General features: G+C 41.4%; 2 protein-coding genes across 10 annotated transcripts in view; one reads left to right on the forward strand and one right to left on the reverse strand.

Annotated features, from left to right (window-relative positions):
* The window catches only part of SFXN4 (sideroflexin 4), a 19,568-nt gene extending 12,898 nt beyond the window's left edge, over nucleotides 1–6,670 (forward strand). For 3 of the 6 annotated variants that reach the window (XM_081074788.1, XM_081074785.1, XM_081074789.1), the window contains 3 exons: nucleotides 705–790; nucleotides 1,215–1,332; nucleotides 2,677–3,081. In XM_081074788.1, the coding sequence (XP_080930914.1) occupies nucleotides 705–790; nucleotides 1,215–1,332; nucleotides 2,677–2,754 (282 nt within the window). In that variant the 3' untranslated portion in view covers nucleotides 2,755–3,081. Of the gene's footprint in view, nucleotides 1–704; nucleotides 791–1,214; nucleotides 1,333–2,676; nucleotides 3,082–4,171 lie in introns of those variants that run through there. The other 3 variants (XM_081074786.1, XM_081074790.1, XM_081074787.1) reach the window with 3 other exon arrangements.
* Nucleotides 5,011–22,544, reverse strand: DENND10 (DENN domain containing 10). 4 transcript variants are annotated; one of them, XM_081074782.1, is made up of 9 exons: nucleotides 22,429–22,544; nucleotides 20,407–20,623; nucleotides 18,558–18,637; nucleotides 16,103–16,251; nucleotides 14,993–15,104; nucleotides 12,705–12,805; nucleotides 9,466–9,573; nucleotides 7,539–7,633; nucleotides 5,011–6,520 (listed from the first exon to the last, which is right to left on the reverse strand). In XM_081074782.1, the coding sequence occupies exons 4-9, from the start codon at nucleotides 16,248–16,250 to the stop codon at nucleotides 6,344–6,346; spliced, it is 741 nt and encodes a 246-aa protein (XP_080930908.1). In that variant the 5' UTR covers nucleotide 16,251; nucleotides 18,558–18,637; nucleotides 20,407–20,623; nucleotides 22,429–22,544; the 3' UTR covers nucleotides 5,011–6,343. The 4 variants fall into 4 exon arrangements, with proteins under 4 accessions (XP_080930908.1, XP_080930907.1, XP_080930910.1 ...); XM_081074781.1 differs by having other exon boundaries at nucleotides 20,407–20,603; nucleotides 22,429–22,538; XM_081074784.1 differs by lacking the exon at nucleotides 18,558–18,637 and having other exon boundaries at nucleotides 20,407–20,603; nucleotides 22,429–22,538.
* Nucleotides 22,545–22,911: the final 367 nt, after the last annotated feature.

Below are 22,911 nucleotides of genomic sequence, written 5' to 3' on the forward strand. Positions count from 1 at the left end.
AAATGTTACAAGCTATGCGTACATGTTTGTGCAAAATAAAATTTTATAGCACCCTTTTAATTACACAGGCCAAAGATGGGTGCACACAGGTGGGCTCGTGGGTGTTACATACGGTGTGATGTTGCACAGTGAGCTGGGCGTTTGGAGGATTCCTCCACTGGAAGAGTGGGAATACCTGGGAGGCCAGTGGCAGAGTCTGGATTGAAAGGAAAACATGGATTGGTCCTCAGTGGCAAAACCCAGCATTTGTACCAAGGAGACAGCCATCGGCTCTGAGGGAGGATTTGTCTAGAAGCTGCCTTTGCTTATACTTAGTGTTTGGAGTGGTCGGCGGACTGATAGAGACCGTTAGAGTCAGGGGGAGGTAAATCCCGACTTCAGTTTTTTGTGGCGCTGACCCCAGCCCTCCTCCGTACCTGTGTGTGTCAGGCGCTGCCTCCACCTCTTTCCACTTCATTCTTTGCTATTTTTTTTTTTTTTTTTTTGGTTGTTGAGAGCCCACTGGCCCATGTGGGAATCGAACCAGCAGCCTTCGGAGTTAGGAGCACGGAGCTCCAACTGCCTGCGCCACCCGGCCGGCCCTCCACTTCATTCTTTAAGTGAGCAAGGAGAGTTGCTGTTTGCTTGTCTCTGTCATGAGTTACAGGATCCCTAGGAATTGGCTCACTCCATGTGCTAAGCTGCTTTCTTTCCCTTTCTACTAGGCCGTTAAAGATACAGCAACGTCCAGAGTCATGCTGTTTGGGACCTCAGCTTTGATTCCTGAAGTCTTCTCATACTTTTTTAAAAGGTACAATGTATGCTCATCTCCCCAGGTAGGAATAAATATTTTGACAGTCAGAATCCTTATACAACTTGTCAAATACCGAAGCTGGTGGGAGGGATGGGAAGAAGTTGCTTCAGTGGGCTTCCTACTAAACACTCGTCACCGTTACGACAGTAGGACTGATTGGAGGCAGGCATGGAAATCCAGATGTGTATATGCCAACAAATCTGGAATCTGGCCCAGATCCGTGTTCGGTTAGCTATGTGTTCTCGGGCATGTCCCCTGCTGAAGCATGTTTCTTCACTTCTAGAATGATGGGATCAAATGAGCAAATGCACATGATGTGCTTAACCCCAGGCCTGAGGCTAGTGAGTAAGACAACTGGCCGCCAGTAGAGCAGAGGACCAGCCTCTACAACAAGCCCTGTAACCTTCCTTGTCTCTTACAGGACCCAGTTATTCCTGCGCTATCCATGGTCATTGTGGACCCTGAAGCTGTCTTGTACTGTCCTTGTCATGGGACTGATGGTGCCAATTTCTTTCAGTATATTCCCGCAAACTGGACGGGTGAGTGTAATTTCTTCTCCCTGTGAAAAATCAGCAAAGTTTACAATACACTTTTGTAAAGAAAAAAAAATCATTTACATAGAATCTCATCCTCCAGATCACTTGTGCAGTTTTGAATTCTGTTTTTCTTCATGGTATATCAGAAGCGTTTTCGTAGGACTTGAAAACAACCATCCTTTGAGATATTTTAAATACTCCATAATATTCTATGCCAACACCCATCCAGTGGAACTTTCTGCACTGATGGACATGTCCTGTATCTGTGGGGTCCAGTACGGTAACCACTAGCCACAGCTGGTTGTTTAGCACTTGAAATGTGGCCAGGATGACTGAGGAACTGAATTTTAAATTTCAAGTACTCACATGCAGCTACTGTATTGGATAGCACGGTTGTATAGACTAAGATATGTTACAATTCATGAGTCAGACTCCCCGGACTCAAGTTCCCAGCTCCTCCACGACAGCAATCAATCTGCTTAAACTCTCTGAGACTCAGTTTCCAAATCGGTTAGAGAATGGTGAGGATAATAGTAACTCGCAAAGGATTGTTGCTGGTGCAGAGGGCATTGTTGGTGTTAGCTGACATTAGCAACGTATGTTATTTCTAGGCTGAATATTTCCAGTGCTTGTTTCTGTCACTGAAGTTAAAAATCAGTCATGTCCTCGAAGCATTTATATTTATGGAATGATCTTGTTCAAAACCCAAATTCTCTAAGTTTAGGTTTATAGAATTGTTAATTCAGGCAACTTTGCCAGCACAAGAAGTTTTACACATAACACAGAAGTTTTACTTTATTTCAGATATTTGTTATACTACTATGAAGGGCAGTGAGGCACAGGGAGCAGGGGGAGTAGCTTCTCATTAAAATAACATTTCAGAGGAAGAAAATATCCTTCATCCTCACAGTCCCAGCCCTACTAGAACATACTTTGTTACAATAAGATTGCAATAAAAGTGAACCCTTTTGCAAATAATTACTTAAATTACGATTGCATTGGGACTCAGATGGAATAGATAATCCGAAGGTTAGGTCATTCAGAGAAGTCTTTAAATCTTGTGGGATTGGCAGATTGTGAATAGTTAAAGCTAAGTGATGCATGAGGGTTCATTATATTCTTTCTGCATTCGCTTGTATTTGAAAATTTCCATAAGAACATTCTTAAGAAGTTCTTAAGAATGTCCAGTGCACCACAGATTAGACATCACTGAAAAAGTTGCACTGCGAACTAAATGTTCTCTGAAAATGTTTTTTTTTAAAAAAGAAAAAAAAAAAAAGCTTGGCTTCTAAGGCAAGAAAAGTTCTTAACATGAATACTAACTAAGAATTTAACTTTGTTTTTCAGATACAGTGCAGTAAGCTTGAAAAGGAAATTCAGTCTGCCACAGAAGAAACAGAACTCTTCTATAACAGAGGGGTGTAGGGGTGAGTGTTAGGTGAATTTATTTGGTTCCTGCTTGAAAACCTTCATCTCAAGGTTTCAGTTTCGAGAACTCTGCCAGAGGTCTCCTGGAAACCCCAGAGGTATCTGCGCAGACAGGATGGCTTACAGTCAATCACGCATGCCAAGACCTTGTCAAGGCCGGTCCTGCCTGGGGTTTTTAAGCCTGGACAGAGATGAGAAGCTGTCCTGTCTGACCCACCCCCACGGGGTTGCTGAGGGGATGGGTGATATGAAGATTCAGTTTTCTATTCATTCGTCAGCCCGTGAAAGGCTACTGTGAAATTACTAATAAATTTGTCTAAAGTGGAGTATTTGAAAAAATAAAGAAGGGTCCACCAAGTCCAGGGCACAGGCATTAAATTGATGGCCCAACTCAAGGTAGATGTGAACCTCTGGTGAGCTGTGGAAAGCCTCTGACCCCCAAAGCAATCCTGTTTCCCTGTTCAGCTTACTCCTGGTTTTGGACAACTACTTAAACTCTTTGCCACCCACCACTGAGCACCTCCTTGCTCCTCACTGGCAAACGACCCTGCCTCCTCCTTCATAGTGAAAATCAAGGCTATTTATTGGCCAGCCACGGAACCTCCTGATACCAAATCTGCAGACCTCCCTCTCTCCCCGCACCCAGCCTTCCCTCCTCCGTGAAAGGTCAGCTGGGCCCCAGGCTCTGGGCCCGTCCCTTCTTATTTCCTCAGGCCCCCTGCCTCTAGCCACCTCTGTCTGCTCCTTCCCAGTAACATTTAAGCTGCTTGAATCACCTGCCTCATGTACAAAGCACAAACACCCGCCCCGTTTATAGCCACACTTTTCCAAAGGTTGTCTGTCCTCACTGTTTCCATCCCACCTTCCGCTCTGCTGAGACTGCTCTCAGCCATGCCCCAAATGCTGCACCACCTCTGCTGGCTTCTCAGACCAGTCACTGGGCTCTCTCCCGAGTAATAGGCCCACACCAGCTAATGCCTGCACTTTGCCATTTGGATGTCCCCTTGAGACTTCCCAATCTCAGGAAGCGGCACCACCACCCCCTTCAGTAGACCAAGCCCAAGTCATCTCTGGAACTCACTCCACTGCCACTTCTGCTGCCCAGCTCAGTCCAACAGCATCCCCTGCTGGTCTCACATGTATCAGTCTGGCTTCCTCCACTCCGTGCTCCAACCTGCTCTTCTAAGTCTTAAATGGCTCCCCCACGCACCCAGGTCAAGTACAGATTCCTTGCCATGCTGGCAAGAGCCTTTGCCTTGCTCATCTCTTGCCACTCCCTTTCCTCTCTGGACCAATATCCAGTTCTTCAAATGGGCTGTGGTCTCCCTGCTCTGGGCCTTCTCACCCCCTTTCCTCTGCCCTGGGCCCATCCAGCTTATGCGTCATGTCTGACTTGCACACTCACTCCCTCCAGGAAGCCTTGCAGGACTCAGTGCTGAACCAGGGGCCTCTCCCATGTGCCCCGTGGACTCTGCCTTGAGCACAGGAACTGTCCAGTGCACCAAAGGAACCCCAGGATACATCAGTCCCTGGCGCAGAGTTGGTACCCAAGTATTTGCATCCTAGAGGAATGTTTCCAACACACCCTGCCCCAAATCATCAAATACATCTGTGGCTTTCAGTTTTCCCTGGACCAGAATGAGTTACCTTCAAATTTGGTAAAAAGGGTTTCAGAACAGACTAAAAGGACAAAATTAGTAAAAGTGACCTACCAGATGGTTCAGGTATCGCCCTAGACTTACACTGAAGACCGAAATGTGCTAAGGCTCTAGGGCAGGGTGTCCAGACTTCTTGCAACGGTTTTCACCACGGGCCATATGAGGTAAAATACACAAAACAGCCGGCCACTCACTCGAGGTGAAGTACGTATTGCCTCACCTGGTTTATTTAAGTAAACTAAATGTATTTTTGGAATTTGCTGCGGGCCAATTCACAATGGATCATGGGCCGCAGTTTGGACACCCCTGCTCTAGGTGGAGGCTTACCCGCTAATGTGATGGAAAAGAAATGTAAGGGCATCTTTTCAAAGGAGACACTTGAGTTACCTTCAGTTTGGGGATGGGTGATGAGGAGGGTGAGGGCAGGGACAGAAGGGCCAGGCCAAGCATGGAGGAAACAGGTCGGACCTCTTCACCTTCAGATCGGTCTTTTAATAATTCCCCAGTGCATCTGCAGTTGACAAAAAGGGTGGGTTTTTGTTTGTTTGTTTTGATTGGGGAGAAATCAGAAAGAGGGCACAATTCTTCATCTACCTAAAGCTTTGTTGAGTATCAAAATATTTCCATTTTATTTCTGCATCAAAAATCTGTAATTTTAACAACTTTGATCATTAGCTAACATAGCAGTATTACAAAAACGAGGGAGAAAAAGATGTTAGTATTCATTTTCATAAAGTGCAGGTTTAATTTTAAGTTGTTTGCCTTAGTAAAGGTCTCATTTCAGATGCACCCCTCCCCAAGGAGGGAAGGAAAAGGCTATTTTTAATTTTTACAAGAATAAGTGAAAGATCCAATAAAGACGAGATTTTTTTGCACACCTTTTTCTGGGTAAGATTTCTAAGGACAACAGCACTGAGTATAAAATAATCTTTCATAATTAACATGAATATATATAAAATAACAAGTATGTAATTTAGACCTCCATGCTTATTTTGCAATTTTTTGGTCTCCAATTATGGGAAAGGTACATAACTAAACAGGAACAGTTACCTTCATATGTGGCCAAGTTACTTTTACTGAAGCTGTTGGAAGACATTCTCTGGTTTTGGCCCTTGCAAGAAGTTAATTCTCACACTCCTTACCAATTATATAAAGTTGCTGTTTCAGTTACATTTATATTCAAAGTGGGCTGCTTATTTTACTCTGCCATAGAAGCGCTGGCACCTTTTTCAAAGTAATATTGCTAGCAACAGGGTTAATTGAAGAGTACTGGTGACTTAAGTTTGCCAAGTATAAATATGGATTATTAAAGTTGTCTACTCAAGTACAAAATTTATGCAAAAACCCTCATACAGGCAAAATGTTCAAAGGCCAAGAAAAAAATTTCTTTTACAAGAAAGTGCAACTGCAAGGTCTTTTGAATGACCTTCGAGACAGTTCTGCAGAAAACTTAGTAGTCTGGCTCAGAAAGTAGAGCTCCTCATGAGGAATTAAAAGTTCTTCCTAGAAGAATACAAAGCAAAATTTCAGGCAGTTTTCTAAAAATAAACCATTAATTTGTGGCTACATACTGAGACAAACTGGAACTTATAATAATGAATGCTTTCGGATTTGCTGTGATTTGCACAAGAACTTGACAGAGAACTTGACAGCTTTTTTCTCTTATGCCAGGACATCGGGCCATTTTATAACGTTATCTATGGTAGTTACAGCACTTTGTCCAACATCAATAGTAGGCATGAAACTAATCAGATAGGAAAAGTCAGAACATTTTCATATGTGTTTCAGTGCTTTTCAGATCAAATCTTAATACTTTCATATCATTAAAACAATATTTCCTTTGTTATTTTCAGTATTTTACATAGTTAATGGATAATCATGGTCAAAGAGCTTTACATCAGTCATCAGTGATACACTCGATCACATGTTCAGATTTTCAGCATTTGTTCGGCAGCTGCTAGATGGTAAAGGAAGTTTTCTGTTGCTGGTGGAAATCGTCTTTGCTTTAGTGCCTCAATATTGAGAACTAGTTTTCCTCCGTCACCCGAAACTTCTGAAAATGGTGCCAGGCTGGTGAAGATTTCTTTTGTTTTTAGGGAAATATCCTTTAATAGAATGAAAATATGTAATTATGTTAGCATCAGAAAATTTGAATAGTTGTTGCATTTGAATGGAATTCTTGCTATTTTTTAAAGTTTATCAGACTAACTTTATTAATAAATTAGGAAAAATGAAACAAACTTAAAATAGCTTAGAAAAATCAATGTCACAGGTAATTTTTTTTCTTTTTGCCATTTTTAAGTGTTCAATTCAGTGGCATGAAGTACACTCACAGTGCTGTGTGATGATCACTGCTATCCATTTCCAGAACTTTATCATCATCCCAAACAAATTATACCTTAACCGTAACTCCCCACCCCCTCACCCCTGGTAACCACCATTCTACTTTCTGCTTATGAAAGTAGAATGTAGAAAGTGCACCCTTGCAGGAGCGGAGCAAGTTGCTGGAAACAGACACAGTGCAAACTGGCGGCAGAAAGGACGGGAGGGGGCCGGGCAAGCTGGGAGCAGAAGATGGGCTTCAGCACCACATGGAGGCATAAATGAAGCCCATTTGCCATCCCAGCCTGGCAAGGGGAGAGGAGAGGGTCCATCCACATGGACACTGGTCAGTTTGACAGGTACACCACCCCCAGGAACTGGCCCTGCAGGGTGTGACACCAGAGTCAGCTGGTTTGGCAGGGGTCTGACTGTGGCCCTACTCATGTCCTGGAGATGAGACGGCAAAGCTAGATTAAGATGTTCTTTACCAACTAGTTCCCCATGCTCAGCAGCAACCTTCTCTTTACAATTTGTTCCTCCATGAAAACTCTGCGAGGAGGCGAGAATGCACTGGCTGGTTCAGAAAAGCATTCCAGACAACTTAGCAGGTACATTTCTCTCTGTAAAGGCTTGGCTTCAACACCAGCCCCTATAGATATCTGTCCCCAGAGCCTGATAACTGAGCAAATGCCACTGGCCTCTCCCAGTCACTGCCCACTGTTTAGGCGAACAGCAGCTGCTCAGCACACCGCCCAGCAATGCTGTTTCAGGACTCAGGAAGTCGGCAGATTACGGAGTTACCTGGATAACTTGGCTGTCTGATTTCTCTGGATCTTCTGCAGACTGAACAATTAGCTGACCAATTTCTTTGTGCAGTTTGCCCATTGTCATGGCCTCTGACGAGATTAAGAAGAATGCGTTGTATGAATATTTAAAAGTTTACATAATAGAAAATGATCATACCATCTTTGAAAATGTCAAAGATCATACAGAGAAAATTTTCCAAAAGCAACTGATGAGTTCCCCCCCCATTTGCTGCTAAACACAAACATGATGAAATATGATAACCCACTAGCAGGTGGGGTGTCATCATGATTATGTACTTTATGTCCAAAACAAACACTTGCCCAAACCAAACCAGATTTCTCCTTCACACCTATCTAATAAGAAGTTTTACTTTTCTTTCTGGAAAAAATCTAATGAAAGCTTCTGACTACAAAAAAGTTGTGAGTTTAAGCCAAGAACCTGATTTTCCTGTCCAGGTCTTTACAGTTAAGAATTCGAGTTTATCTTTCTGGAAGGAATATTGTGAAAGAAGCGCTTCCTGTCAGTTCTGCAGAAGCTAGCTAAACATTCAGTGTGTAAAGGCCCTTCGAAATGAGTGAAAGAAACAATCTAAGTTACATTAATTACACACGTTGCTACTTTCTGCAGTAGGAGACTAACAGAAACTTGTCACTGCCAGCGACAAACTCCATTCAAATGGTGCTGACTGGGATGAGCCCATTTTATAGACTCAGATGGAAGCAGGGAGATGGCCATCCTGTCTGGTCCGAATGCTTTGGCAATAGAAGTGGGCCTGGCCACAGTCAGTTTTCTGTCATTTTGGCTTGACAAAAGGCAGTATCTCCTAAATATCTTCTGATTCTATATTTTGAGTTTTTCACCATGAACATGCATGTTTGCAATTCTAAAACAAATGAAAACTAGTTTTGGTTCTATTCGGTTGGAGTTACTAGACAAAAATCTCACAGAATGAGAATTTAACAAAAATCCCTCAAGAGCCAGCAATCAGCAGCTCCCATTTTAGGAGAAAGACAAATGCCAACACAAAAGCTGTTATGAGTAATTCCCATCTAAAACCAATACCTCAGAAGGGCCCTGGCTCAACACACATTTAACTCAATCTTTACCATTTTATGAAGCTATAATTTAGGACAATTTAAAGTTTCTAGAGACAATACTATGACACTAAGACACATCCTTTCTTGATCATTAGCTCTAAAAACACTTTCATTCCCTCGGGCTTCCTGAGACATCCTTCAAACAGATTTTCTACACAGGAGTCGTAATCAACACTTGTGTGGTGACAAATGTCTACACACTCTTGGCTACTCCTTCCTTCAGAGGGGGAGCCTAATTCCTCTCCCTTAAGTGTGGACTGGACTTAACAGCTTGCTTCTAACAAATAGAATATAGAGGAAGTGATGGTATTTGACTTCTGAGACTAAGTCATAAAAGGCACTGTGTGTGGTCTCCTTCTGTCTCTTGGATCACTCACTCTTGGGGAAGCCAGCTGTCTGTCGTGTCGCGAGAACACCAAGCTGCCCTATAGAGAGGCCCATGTGTTGAGGGCTCCTGCCAACAGCCATGTGAGTTAGCTTGGAAGTGGGGCCTCTAGTCCCAGTCGAGCCTTCAGATGACTGCAACCCTGGCACTATCTTGATTGGAATCTTAGGAGAGATCTTCAGCCAAAACCTCCCCGTCAGTCCTGAATTCCTGACCCACCGAAACTGTGACATAATATTTGTTTCGAATCACTACGTTTAGAAGTGATTTGTTTAAATACACCTTGTTTAAACAGAAAGTGGAGAAACAAGATAACAGACTATCATATTGACATACACTGTGCAGCACCCAGGATGCATTGCTAACATGGGTAGGTCTATAAAAGGCAACTGCTTGGCTTGCATCTTGTATCAACAACAGAACAGAACAGAAAACTAACCTTTTGCAAGTGGAGCAATGGTAACCTCAGTGTCGGCCAGATTCACAAAGACGTCGTAAAGGTCTGATCTATTGCTCACTTCCAAGTCTACAAATCCGGCGATGTAACCTGCATTACAAAGATGACCTACATTATTGGAGGGGGAAGATATATCACATTGTGAACAAATCAAGAGCACTGAGTCCAAAAGTTCACCAGCTGCTTTTCTTCACTGCTTTATTTATTCAGGGTACATTAGCTGTGCCCTGTGGCAATTTATGAAGACTACGTTATTGTCAATTGCCTGAAGAAACTCACACAACTTAAAATGTTCCAAAGCCAGACTTTAGTGTCAAGGAAGGAGGCTGAAGGAAAGCATTTACTTTTCAGTCATTGCTTTTGTGGTGAAAAATGACAGACAAGGCAGAAGGTAAAAAGGATGATCTTGACCAGTGTTCCCTTTAGGTCTCCGCCTCCAAGAAAGCATGGCCAAAACCCTGCGTTTCCCAGGGATACCACGGTAGGAATGGAATCGTTTGTCACCAATTTCAGAGCCGATACAGTAAGTGCTAAAGGAATCAGGGCAACTCCAGAATTAGCAGACCTTTGGAACTGGTGTTAAGACAACAGAACTAGACTTGCTGGATTTCACAGAGCAGTAGAATGAAAACAATTTTTTGAGGACCAATGTATCCTCATGTTTTACTTTACCAGGTGAGGTCATTTAAAAAAACAGCAGCAACAAAAACAAAAGCTTACCACAAAGCACCCAGACACAGGCTCACTCATATATCAGAAAATGAGATATAAGACAGAAATGATACTGCCGATTACTAGAGAAAGGAGGACAGTATTCAGTAAGTTTTCCTGCACTAAGCAGCTATTTATATTTAAATAGAAAAAAATGAAATTAGTTCCCAAACTCACACACTACAAATAATAATAATAACAATAATAATAATTATTATTATTCCAGGTAGATTAAATGGGAAAGAAAAAAAGTTTTAAATTTTTACAAGAAAATATAGCAGAATTATCTTTTTACCCTTGGGATATTTTCTTTTTCTTTTTTTTAAACTTTTATTTATTTTAAGTGTGTTTTTCCCGGACCCATCAGCTCCAAGTCAAGTAGTTGTTTCAATCTAGTTGTGGAGGGTGCAGCTCACAGTGGCCCATGTGGGGATCGAATTGGCAACCTTGTTGTTAAGTGCACTGCGCTCTAACCAACTGAGCTAACCGGCCTTCTGGGATATTTTCTTAAAGTATAAAAACCAAAATAATAAAAGAAAAGTCTAGGACATTCCAACACATTAAAATTAAGATTTCTAGTCATCAAAAGATACCACGAGAATAAAAAAAAATCCACAAACCCAGAGATTTCTCAAGCATATATAACCAACAATGGGTTCATATCCTAAGTATATAAAGAACTTCTAGGGAGGCCAGATAGCTCAGTTGGTTAGAGCGCAAGCTGTTAACAACAAGGTTGCTGATTCAATTCCCCCATGGGATGGTGGGCTGTGCCCCCTGCTACTAAAGATTGAAAACAGCAACTCAACTTGGAACTGAGCTGCGCCCTCCACAACTAGATTGAAGGACAACTACTTGGAGTTGATGGGCCCTAGAGAAACACACTGTCCCCCAATATTCCCCAATAAAATTAAAAAAAAAAAAGAACTTCTATAAATCAATAAGAAAAACCCAACGGAAAAATGTAAAAGACAGTTATTTTGCAGAAGGATAGTTGTTTTGCAGAAGAGGAAACACAAATGGCAAAAACATAAAAATATGCTTAACCTCATTAGGAATCAGGAAAACACAGTGGAATTTCACCACACACCCAAGTGGGCAAATATTTTAAAGTTTGGTAACAACCACGTGCTACTGAGGACACGAGGTAATGGGACATCTTCCCACACTGCTAGTGGGAGGGTAAATTGGTAGGATCTCTGAGAAAGACATTTGGTATTATCCAGCAGCCTGAGAATTTGTATGCCTTATAACCCAGAAATTCCACACCCTAATGTGTCACCTAGAGAAAGTCTTGCATATGTACACCAAGAGACCCGTAATACTGCTCACAGAGGCACTGTTTTAAAAGTGAAAAATGAGAAAAGTCCAAAGGAGTAAACTATGGTATATCATTTAATGGAATCCTATCCAGTAGTGAAAGTGGGACTACAGATATCCACATGAACATTGGATGAATCCCACAAAAATACTAAATGTTAAGCAAAAAAAAACCAACCAAAGAAAAAAAAAACAGCCCAAAGAACTCATCTGGAAGCATTTGAGAACTTGCTTCTGGCAATTTTTGTCAATTTTGGCTCAAATAAACTTATAAAAATTAAAAAAGAAAAACCCGAAGAACTCATCTATCATCTATCACGAATCCGTACATATAAAGTTAGTTTAGCAAACTAAATAGTCTATTGTTTGGAGATATGTGTTTATGTGTAAGTGACCAGAGAAAGAGAGTAGAAAAGGTGCAACAAGATGGTAAGGTACATGGGGTGCTTCAGACTACTGAAGATATTCTATTTTTTCATCCCTGGTGAGTCCATGAGTGTTCCTTTTATTTTTTTTTGTAATTTGCATAAATATTACATATTATTTTATATGTAACAAGTATTTCATAATTAAAAAACCAACAACAAAAGTCCTTACCATCTATCAGCATCACTTTATGAAAGGATCTTTTGAAACTATAAAAGTATAAAGGGCATTTTAACCTTAAATTAAAAAAAACTAAAACAAAAAACTATGGTACTACAAAGTTAGCATTACTGTAGACATAACTAAAACTGTATTATTAAAGTATTCCCAGAATCTAATTAAAATTGATTACATAACATCATTTAAAAAGTTTTGTTTTTTTCTTTGAGAAAAAATACGAAAAGGTTCAAAATGAAGTCTAAATCAAATCACTGATAGGGAAACTTAAGATGAGAACTTTACAAGTTAAAAATAAGTTGTATTTTGGTGATAGTTGCGTAACAATGTGAATGTACTTAACGCCACTGAACTATACGCTTACAAATGATTAAGATGGTGTATTTTGTGTTATGTGTATTTCACCCAATTTTTTTAATTAAAAGTTTTTAAAAGGGAAAAAAAACTGGTTCCATTTACCAAAGAAATATTAACTGATCAGTACTCAAAAAAGAGAGTACACAAATAAAAAATAAACAAATAAAAAAGCCATACGACAACCCTAGCTAAAGCTGTCAGTCCTCCCTGGGAGGGAGCCTGGGGTCTACCTGGGCACATCTGCAGGGCTTCCAGCTCATCGGCACTGAGGTGCACATACGAGTGAAGTATGGTCCAGTCCTGTCGATGCCACACCAGGGCAGGCAGAGTCCTAGGGAATCAAAGTGAGAACTCAGATGGTTGCTGGCCCAAACCCAAGGCACGCAGCCTGCCCTCTTAATTCTTCCAGAGAGGAAACTGGCTGTTAGAGGCAGAGGGGAGAACCAACCCTACACATGCCCACACCTCCAGGCTTCACATGAAAGTACCGGTAATACAATGTTGTAAGCTCCACTTTAGGGGTCAGATTTAGCAAGCTCCAGGTGAAGTTTCAAAAGATCTCTATGGTGGCAAAGAGTGATGCTTCTAAGGTTTTCCTCCAAACACCCCAATCTGCTCACTGCCACGGGGAGTCTGAGGATACAACCCAAAGTGGGCCCTGTAAAGCACGAAATATTTTTCAAGTCTCTTATTTCAATTTAAAATTCCAGTAAAACTTGCAACGTACTTTGTTTTTATACAAAATAGTTTCCAAAAAAAAAAAAAAGAAAAAAGGCCAGCCTGGTGGCTCAGGTGGTTGGAGTGCTGTGTTCCTAAGGCCTCCGAGGTCGCTGGTTCGATTCCCATGTGGGCCAGTGGGCTGCACCCTCTACAGCTAAGACTGTGAACAACAGCTCTTCATGGAGCTGGGCTGCCACAGGCTGCTGAGCGCCACCACGGGCTGCTGTGTGCTACCATCGTGAGCAGCAGGCGAGAGCTGCCGGCCGACGACAAGTGACCAACTGCCAGGGGGTGAGGAGCGCAAGGCTCATAATACCAGCATGGGCCAGGGAGCTGTGTCCTACACAACTAGACTGAGAAACAACAGCTTGAACCGGAGTGTGGGGGGAGGCGGAAGAAAGGAGAAGGAAAAAAACACACAAAACAAACTTCCAGTAAAACAGCTACTGCAGGAAGATATGCTGAATTTATCTGTGGTTTCATGAACCCCCTGGTGCTCTTACATAACTCAGAAGCTATGGACACACCAGTTTCAGCAGCGTAAATGTAGAGGAAAAGGGTAATGGGGTAGAAAAGTACAGGATTTTGGAGTCAGAGAGAACAGGGTAAAAATTCCAGCTCTCTCACCTAAGATTTGAGGTGATTGTGATTAGAGCAATAATCATGTCCAAAGTGCACACTGTGGGCAGGGTACCTGCTAGGCACTCTATGCACAGTATTTCCAGTCCTAAAAACAAGCCTGTGAGGTAGGTATTGTTCGCTTTATTTTACGGAAAAGGAGACCGAGGCTTGGAATCATTAGCATCCTTACGTGGGTCACAGAGTGAATCACTGGCCCTCCCAGGATTTTACCCAGGGCTTCTGACTACCAAGCCTTTCTTCTTTTCATTATCTAACCATTTAGCCTCTCTGAGCCTCCATTTTCTGATCCATAAAACAAGGTAATAATACTTGCAAGGTTCTTGTTATGAGTAAATTTAATAATTTAAGGTGTCTTAACAATGCCTGCCAAACAGTCAACACAGCATAAATGCTAGTTCCCCTGGCTTTTAAAAACAAAATCTAAGAACAAGTTAGATTAGGCAAAGAAAAAAACTAAAAAACAAACAAAAAATCCATTATATTTGTTATAAAAGAGAAGAGTCTGTGGTAAAATTGAACAGAAGAACAACTTACAGGGGTCAGGCCCGTGAGTTGGGGCCTGTCCTCACACATAAAATACTACTGGAACACAGCCATACTCAATCATTTATGTACTGTCTATGGCTGCTTTTTACACTACAATTGACAGCGGAGTAGTTGGGACAGACCATATGGCCTATAAGCCTAAAATATTTACTCTAGCAAGGAAAAGTTTGCAAACTCCCTGCTCTAAAATATTCATATTTCTAAATTTAAAAGAGAATCTGTCCCAATTCAGTGACCCTGAATTGCTAAATCTAAACTGGACCATTAAACCAAAAATGATATTTCAGTCCCAGTCTAACACATTCTACTTTTAGCAAATGTGGAACAGAACAGCATACAATGGGGATTGGTGGAAGAGGGTAAAGGGGGTCAAATACATGGTGGTGGAAGGAGAACTGACTCTGGGTGGTGAACACACAATGCGATATATAGATGACGTAATACAGAACTATAGAATTGAAACATTAATTTTATTAACCAATGTCACCCGATAAATTTAATAAAAATGAAAAATAAATAATACCTTAAAAAAAAAAAAGCCACAGTAACACCAAGTGCCCCAAACTGGCTGCCAACAACATTTACGCTTTTTAATGATTAGAGAGGATACCTGGTAAACTCCTGGACAGCTTCTATTTTGGGGTGATAGACGACAATTCTTTTCTTTAGCATCAATGCTGTGTGTAAGATAACAGTTTCCATTCCAAATTGAGATACAATGTCTTAAAACAAAAGAAATTATATTACTGCATTAAATGTTATATAAGGAAATAAGGTTTTTACTAGAAAGAATTCTTGCCATATGAATGCAAATTTATTTTCAACACAGAATAAATTTAGGTCAATGCTATAAGCACAGAAACACCTTATCTGCTGGATGGGTATATTAATGCATACATCCACTCCCTAGGATGAGTGTGACAGCTGCCCACACCTGGCCCCCAAAGGACTCCATGCGGGATGCAGAGATGAAGCCAGACTCACAAGAAAGTGGAAAAAATAGTATCAAGGGAATCAGAACCTTTCTGCGTCATGAAAACTCCGTAAGTCTTAAAAAAATGTTCCCCGACCACCCCCTCCCATCTACCCACACGTTCATACTTAAGTCCTTTAGAGATAGCTAGACAACACCTAACACCTCCACAGGGATGCTTAAAAACCATACAGAACAATAGGATCAACAGTGAAAACAGGTGCTGTGGGAGGACGAGAGCTAAGGCCAGCATTGCCCTTGGAGTTCCCCTCTCCTCCCGAAGTCTGTGGCTTAGCCCTGGGCTCTCTCTGCCAATTCGGATTTTTCAACGAGAGAAAGGCTGGACTAGGAATCTTGGTCAGGGGCTTGAGCTCTTCAGATGGAAGAGGTAACTCCTAAGATCTAAGGCAAGAAAACTAGGGAAGTCAGTGGAGACCTGGAGCCATGAAATTCAGCTTACTAGTGAAAGGACATTTCTGTATTAACAGTCGGAATCATATGGAAAGAACACCACAAAAGTCTGCTTTCCTATGACAGAACTCTAATCAAGTAAGGAAATGCAGAAGTTGAAGTACCCTCCTATATAGGAAACAAATGTTATGCAGATGAAAATAGTGGAAAGATGGAAAAACAGAGTCTGCTGAGAGACAGTCCTTGGCTTGGTGATTTTGTTATTGAAGAGATGGAATTATCTGGGATGGGTTTTTGTTTCCTCTTTTTTTAATTTTTTTTTTTTTTTTTTTTTACCTTTGACAGAGCCTGCAAGGTATGCCTTTCGGACATCAAAGTCCTTGCTAAGGAAAGAGCCATTTTCTTCACTCTGGCATATCCCCTTCGTGAGAACTGCAATATAACTCTCCATCATCTTAACTGGGCTCCCATGTTTCAGGTACATTCTGTAAGAAAGGACAAAAAGCAATCATGCTTTTATTTCGCATAAACCGCAAGGAGAAATGCACCAATGATAGGCATAGGTAGTTTCTAAAGACTCGGAGCCAACTTGCTAATACACTTCTCAATGTCTGAATATCTTCATGACATTATTTTATAATTTAATTCAAAAGGTATTAAAAAAACACAACCACTTGGGAGACCTTCAACAACTTTTTGAAGTTGGCTGTCTCCTTACATCTGAGGAAGCCTCTCCACTTAGGCAGGAGAATGAACCATGGACTATTTGAGGCCCATTATTCTCATGAACACTGTATAATTATCTCTTTTTGTGTCTTACATTCACGGCTAGTGTTCTTAGTCATAACAACTGTTTTATTGCTGGGATTGCCTTTTACAAGAAAGGAGTTCTCTGCATTGTTCACAGAGAAAGCAGTAATTAGTTGTGGAATCTATATTTATTGCCAGAGTTCCCAGAGATAACTACCATGTTTCCCCGAAAATAAGACTAATTTTACTAGTAAAATAGTAAGACTTATTTTACTATAAGACCAGATCTTATATTAATTTTTGCTCCAAAAGACACATTAGAGCTGATTATCTAGCTAGGTCTTTATTTCCAGTGAAACACGGTATACTTACATCATTAAGAAATCAAACACCTTTAAGCTTCTGGTGATAAATACATCCTAGAAATATTCGTCAAGTTAAAACCTCCAGGGGGCAGACAGGTGGCTCAGTTGGTTAGAATGTGAGCTCTGGGCAACATGGCTGCCTGTTCCCCAATAAAGTCCTGGAAATACACAGTTCCCCTCTCCCCCCACCCAAAAAACACAAAAACACAAAAACCCTCCAGAAAATGCTGACAGGAAACTGGCTCTGCTTATAGCTCACAAGTGAAATCAATCCCTTCCCCTGAACTCTCTTCCTGTGAGTAACTAAATCTAAATTTCGCTTGAAAAGCAGGACGGGGCCTTTTAGTAGATGAAGGGATAGAAAATCGGGAAGAAAATAAAATCACCGCTTAAGAGAGATTACTTGAAAATGATATTTACTGTAGCTTAAGCAATAATAATTGTAGCAATAATAATCTCTCTTTGTGTCAGTGTCGTATTAGCTGACAACTGTTTCTATTCTACAGTGAGCCATATACCTGGAATTTCTGTCAGGACAGCAAGAAGTCTTTCTTGTCGTAGCTGGCTACAAAGAACAGTAAAACTTCATTTGTCAAAATACAACCTAACTGGAACCCTCAGGTAATGAAAAGGTATTCTAATACTATGCTGTGTGTGTGCACTTAAAACTGGCAAAAAGGCAACCATTTATCTAATGACAACACTATTAAAAAAAGAAACTAAAACCCTGCAAGTCTTCATGACAGAAAAAGCCAATGTCCCTAACATATAAGAAAGATTTCATTAAGTCAGCTAGATATACTTACCAAGGTAAGAAAATAGACTGGCGTATTTTACATAATTTTTCTTTCTTTTTTTTTTTAATTAAAGTGTATTGGGGTGACAATTGTTAGTAAAGTTACATCGATTTCAGGTGTACAATTCTGTAATACATTATCTACATATCACATCGTATGTTCACCACCCAGTCGGTTCTCTTTCCATTACCATATATTAGACCCCCAGTTTACCCTCTTCTAGAGCTCCCATCCCGCCTTACTCTCTGGTAACCCCTAAACTATTGTCCATGTCTATGAGTTTTTGTTCCTTCATTTGTCTGTCTTGTTCTTTACAAAAATTTTTTCAATAGCTGAGGTGAAACTATGATTCAAAGAGGCTACGTGATTCAAAGAGGCTACTTGAATCATGATTGACCAATTAATCAGTTTTTCAGCTCCTCAGCATTCCAGCTAAGAAATGTTTTCCTGTGTTTTAGCATAATTCAAAATGCCCATTAACTTTCCCCAAAATGGCTCCCCCACACAGACCCTGACACATGAGAACAAGCTTACCACTTCATAAAGCACTTAACTTATCCATCCTACTAAGGAAAGTTCTAGATTGAAAATGAATAGAAGTAACAGACCAAAAATGACAAGTGACTCAAAAGACACAGATTACTTATGCAAGCTGCTTTTTCTCCTCCCCTCTGCCATTTTCCCAAATAAGAGAAGCAGTATCACTGAAACAGAAGAGAAAGTTCCTCTTTATAAAATAGTCTCTGAAGGGCCAGTAAAGATTAAGTTGGGGAGACAGAGGGCGGAAATGTGCTTCTTCAGTATAGAAATCTGCTCTCTAACTATTGAGTAAGATCATCATTTTTGTATGTTAGCATTTAATACAGTTTTCATACAGACCTACACAATATCCTAGTGAAGGCAGCATATTTCTCTGGATTAAAATCTTTGGCAGTCAGAACAATAGAAAAATGAGTCACCTGTCCAAAAGAAACAAAAAAAGTACACTTTTTAAAGACACTTTAAGAGAGTTAATTTTTATTATTATATTCTAACAAACCCTTTGCACAAGACATCCAGCATTAAGGAAAAGAGCAAAATGTAACAAAGTCCTTACTTCCTTCTTTATACTTTTATATGTATATACAAATATAAAAAAATTATATATACACATATATTTTTTCTACCTAAGAATGTAATACTTTTAGTTTTTTCAAAAACACAAAAATATTTCAAATATCAAAAATGTGAATTTTTATTTAAAACCCCCTAACCTCATCGAAGCACAACTTAGAATGCTAAATCAGATCTACCAATTTAGCAACTATTTTGTTTTGTTTATTTTTATTTATTTATTATTAATTTTAGGTGTACAAAACAATGTAATAGTTAAACATTTATACCCCTCACAAAGTGATAACTCCCCTCCCCCAATCTACGACCCCTCTGACATCATATATACTCGTTACAGTTCCACTGACTCTATACCTTATAGCAACTATTTTTTAATTAATGAAATAGAAGGATAGAAAACAGAAATAAATCTCAGTAAAATTCTTACATTAAAATTATACAGTTCCTGAAATAGTAAATTCTCTGTAGGATGCTATATAATCTAAAGGGCACTGTTATAATAAGCTTCATTTATTTATATGCCTCTATTATTATAAATATAAATTTCTGATAATCATATACCTATTATTCCCATTGAGACAAAACTCAGAACTTTATAAAAGCAAAGCCTTTAAGAAATACATTTTTAAAAATCATATTTTGAAATACAAGATCTCTAAATTTTACTATTTTTCAAATCTGAAATCAACATTGCTATAATTTGGCAGTCTGTAGTGTAAAACAAATAATCTGCCTGAGGACACATCAAAACTTTTCAGCAAGAACTTAATGAACATAAACCAAAGATTTTATAACACATTGGAAACTATCTTTTTGTAAATGTACATTTTCTGATTATGAATCTTTTTGTCTTAAACCTCTAAGTTTCTAAATTGTTGTCTTCCTGTTATTTTAAAAGAAATTCCTTAAATTTAAACTGATATCTTGGATATGTTTCACTCAGTTTGGTAATTGGCTATAAAATTAGCTCTGAAAAGGTAAAAGAAGTTCCCATCCAGGGACATGCCAGGGGCTCAGCCCCTTGTCTCCAATATTCTTTTCTTTGATAAAACCTGCTGGTTGTTTGGAATTGGGAAAGTCCACAATGACTACATACTGATTTTCAACATGTCACATTGATACTGTTCATATCAGAGGACACACAAACCCTACCAAATACATGAGTTTCCTTAATTAACCTTTCTATTCTTTATAGCCTTACTGTCCACAAATGAATAAATAAAAAGTTTTCTTAACTACGCCAAGGATAATGATACTCCCAAACAGTTAGTTATGGAAAAAAACACTTCTTCCCACTTTTAATCAAGAGTCATAACTTTTTTTTTTTTAAGAGTCATAACTTTGAAACTACTCCTACATTTCCACTTCATCAGAGTATATATAACCTGGAAAAGGCTTCACTATACCAACCACAGGGTCAGTCATAGCATATACACCAATAAATATTTGTAGGACAAATGAGAATGAAACTTGAAAAAGAACATTCCCAATGAAAACCATGCTTAATGGTTTTCAAAACTGTATTGCGAATGAAAAAGTCTAAAGCTAAGACTTACTGGAATAATCTTATATCACTTTAAATATTGTGGGTTTTTTAACCTTTATGCAGTCATACCTTTTTCAAAACAGAAGCATCTGCCACTTCAACTGTTGTGATATAAAACCACGTTCTTCTGTACTGACCAAAGACGAAGGGATGGAGAAGTTTGTTTTCATCTGTAAGGCAGCATTTTCTCAGCAGCAGATTCCTTAAAGTAGCTGTTGTGGAAGGATAACACCACACCCACAGAACTTCTCCATTTGTGTCCTTTTCTACGGTGGAAAGATGGTCACTGTGAGAATGTCAAACAGCAGCAAGGAAGTGAATTGATTGGTTACTCAGAAGCATTTAGTGGAATCACTTTTAACATCCCATTTTATAAAGCAACCAGGAGCATGTGACACCCCTAATTTCCACCTACCTCTACTGGTCAAATTACTTAGCTCTCCTGACCTTGAATTTTAGGCCACCTAAGTAAATCATGTTACATACTGATTGTGCAAATACTATATTTAAAATTTTAATAATAAAGGTTATCTAGTCATATACGTATAGAGTTTCATCATCAAAGTAAACAAACACCTCAATAACAAAACAGAAGCAATTTATCAAGAAAAACTCCAGCCAAAACCGCCTAAACTTTAGAGAAACAGTTACTGCACATATAGCAGTAAGAATCTAGAGTTTTATTATGGACAATAGTAAATGTATAAAAAAAGCAGAGAGAGTAAAATTACCCCTTCTGCCTCATTCATCTTCAGCAATCAACACCTGGCCTTCCTTGTATTTTAAGGGGATGGAGCGCCCCTCGTCCGATTACTTTGAAGCAAATCCCTTTTCAGGGCATGTTAATATAAAAAGTCTGCTGAATGGAAAATATTATGTCATTTTTTTCTTCACTGTTACCAGATAAAGCCAAAGATTAACTCAGTCTTAATTCAGAAGTCCCTTCGAGCAGGACTAAGATGCCCGAGGTACTTAGGTTTTGTTTTGAAGCAGTTTTAAAATCACAGTAGAAACGAATACCGGGAGTTGGGCCCAGAGAAACGCATTCCTTTGAGACACTAAAAAGCAATCAGCGCATTTCGCCAGTTGTGCTGAACGAAAGCAATGTTCTTGTACACTAGGGAAAAAGAGTGTTTAGGGGTTTGTAAAAACCTCCACAGAATAACTTTTTCAAAGGACAACAGCACGCAGGGAACCGACGTTCATTCATTCAAGCGACCCCGAGCTCCAAGTCACCTGTCGAATGAATGGCTGGTTCCTTGAAACACCCACCCCTGAAACAGCGCACGTGGCACAGACACACACTCTGCGCTGCCCAAAGTTCCCATCGTACTTCCTCATCCACAATTCCTCAAAAGTAGTCGGGGTCCCGCCCAGGGTGATTACGGAGACACCCCTGCTTCGTGCCTGGGCTCTATCACGAGATGCAGGTCCTTCCACGGCGTGAGCCGGGTCCCAATCGGGGCTCCGCCACTTCCCCGAGCCTCCATCTGCTCCTCGGTGAAGAGGGCATCAAACATTACCCACGCCCCCCGGAGCCAGGGACTAAACGGAGACAATCCATGCGTGATGCGCAGCACCGGGGCCCGCTCCGTTGGCCACCGAGTCTCCAAACGCCCGACCGCACGCTCGGGGCCAGCAGGCGGCCGGGCAGGCAGTCTCGCCTTTCCCCCCCTCCTCAGGGACCCCGCCCTGCCGCCTTCCCGCCGGGCGGCCCGCGCGGCTCTCGGCCCAGCCCGGTCCCGCCCGCGCAGCGGCCCCTCGCAGCCCCGGGAGCGCGGTCCACGTCCGGGTTCGTCTGCCGCCCCGGCGTCCAGGAGGAGCTCCCCGCCCTAGATCCGGAGGCCCCGGGGGTCCCTCCGCCCCGCCGCCTGGCCCGGGCGGGCCCCAGACAAGGCCGCCGGCCGACCGGCCCAGGGCTGCTGGCCCGGCTCCCGCGCGGAGGAGGCCGGGCCCCACGGCCCCCGCACCAGGCCCAACATGGAGGGGGCCGCGTCGCGGCCTGCGGGAGCAGGGGCCGCCCCGGGCCCAGGCGGAGGTGGAAGCGGAATTGGGGTGCGGGCCTGCAGGGAAGGGCGCCTGCGTCCTCACCGATCAGCCCTATTCCGAGCATCAGCTGAGTGTCCGCCGCCTCATCCGCAGCCATCTTCCGCCGCAGCCGCAGCCCGCAGCTCCAAACCTCGGCTCGCAGGCCCCGCCCCTTCCCCAGGGCCTTCCTACCCGCTGGCCCCACCCTCAGGCTGCGGCCCCGCCTCCCTCCTCCAGGCCCCGCCCCCGCTCTGGAGGCCCCGCCCCCGCCCTGCTCTGCCGATTTCCTTCTCTTCCACTCACTCACTCACTCAACTTCAGCCCTTGGCTCTTCATCCATCCATCCCAAAAACAAACAAAAATAATTTAGGACTTAAAATGGCTTTGGGAATATAGTGTTGACCGACATAGAGCATTCCAGTGGGGGGAGGTCGACAATTACCGAGTAAAATAATACTAAAACAGCTCAAAATCGTAAGCCCATTACAATGAAATACTCCTAGTTCAGTGTGTTAGAGAGTGGATGGGGGTGTGCTACTTTAAAAT

The sequence above is a fragment of the Rhinolophus hipposideros genome (assembly GCF_964194185.1).
Source record: "Rhinolophus hipposideros genome assembly, chromosome: 15".
NCBI lineage: Eukaryota > Metazoa > Chordata > Mammalia > Chiroptera > Rhinolophidae > Rhinolophus > Rhinolophus hipposideros.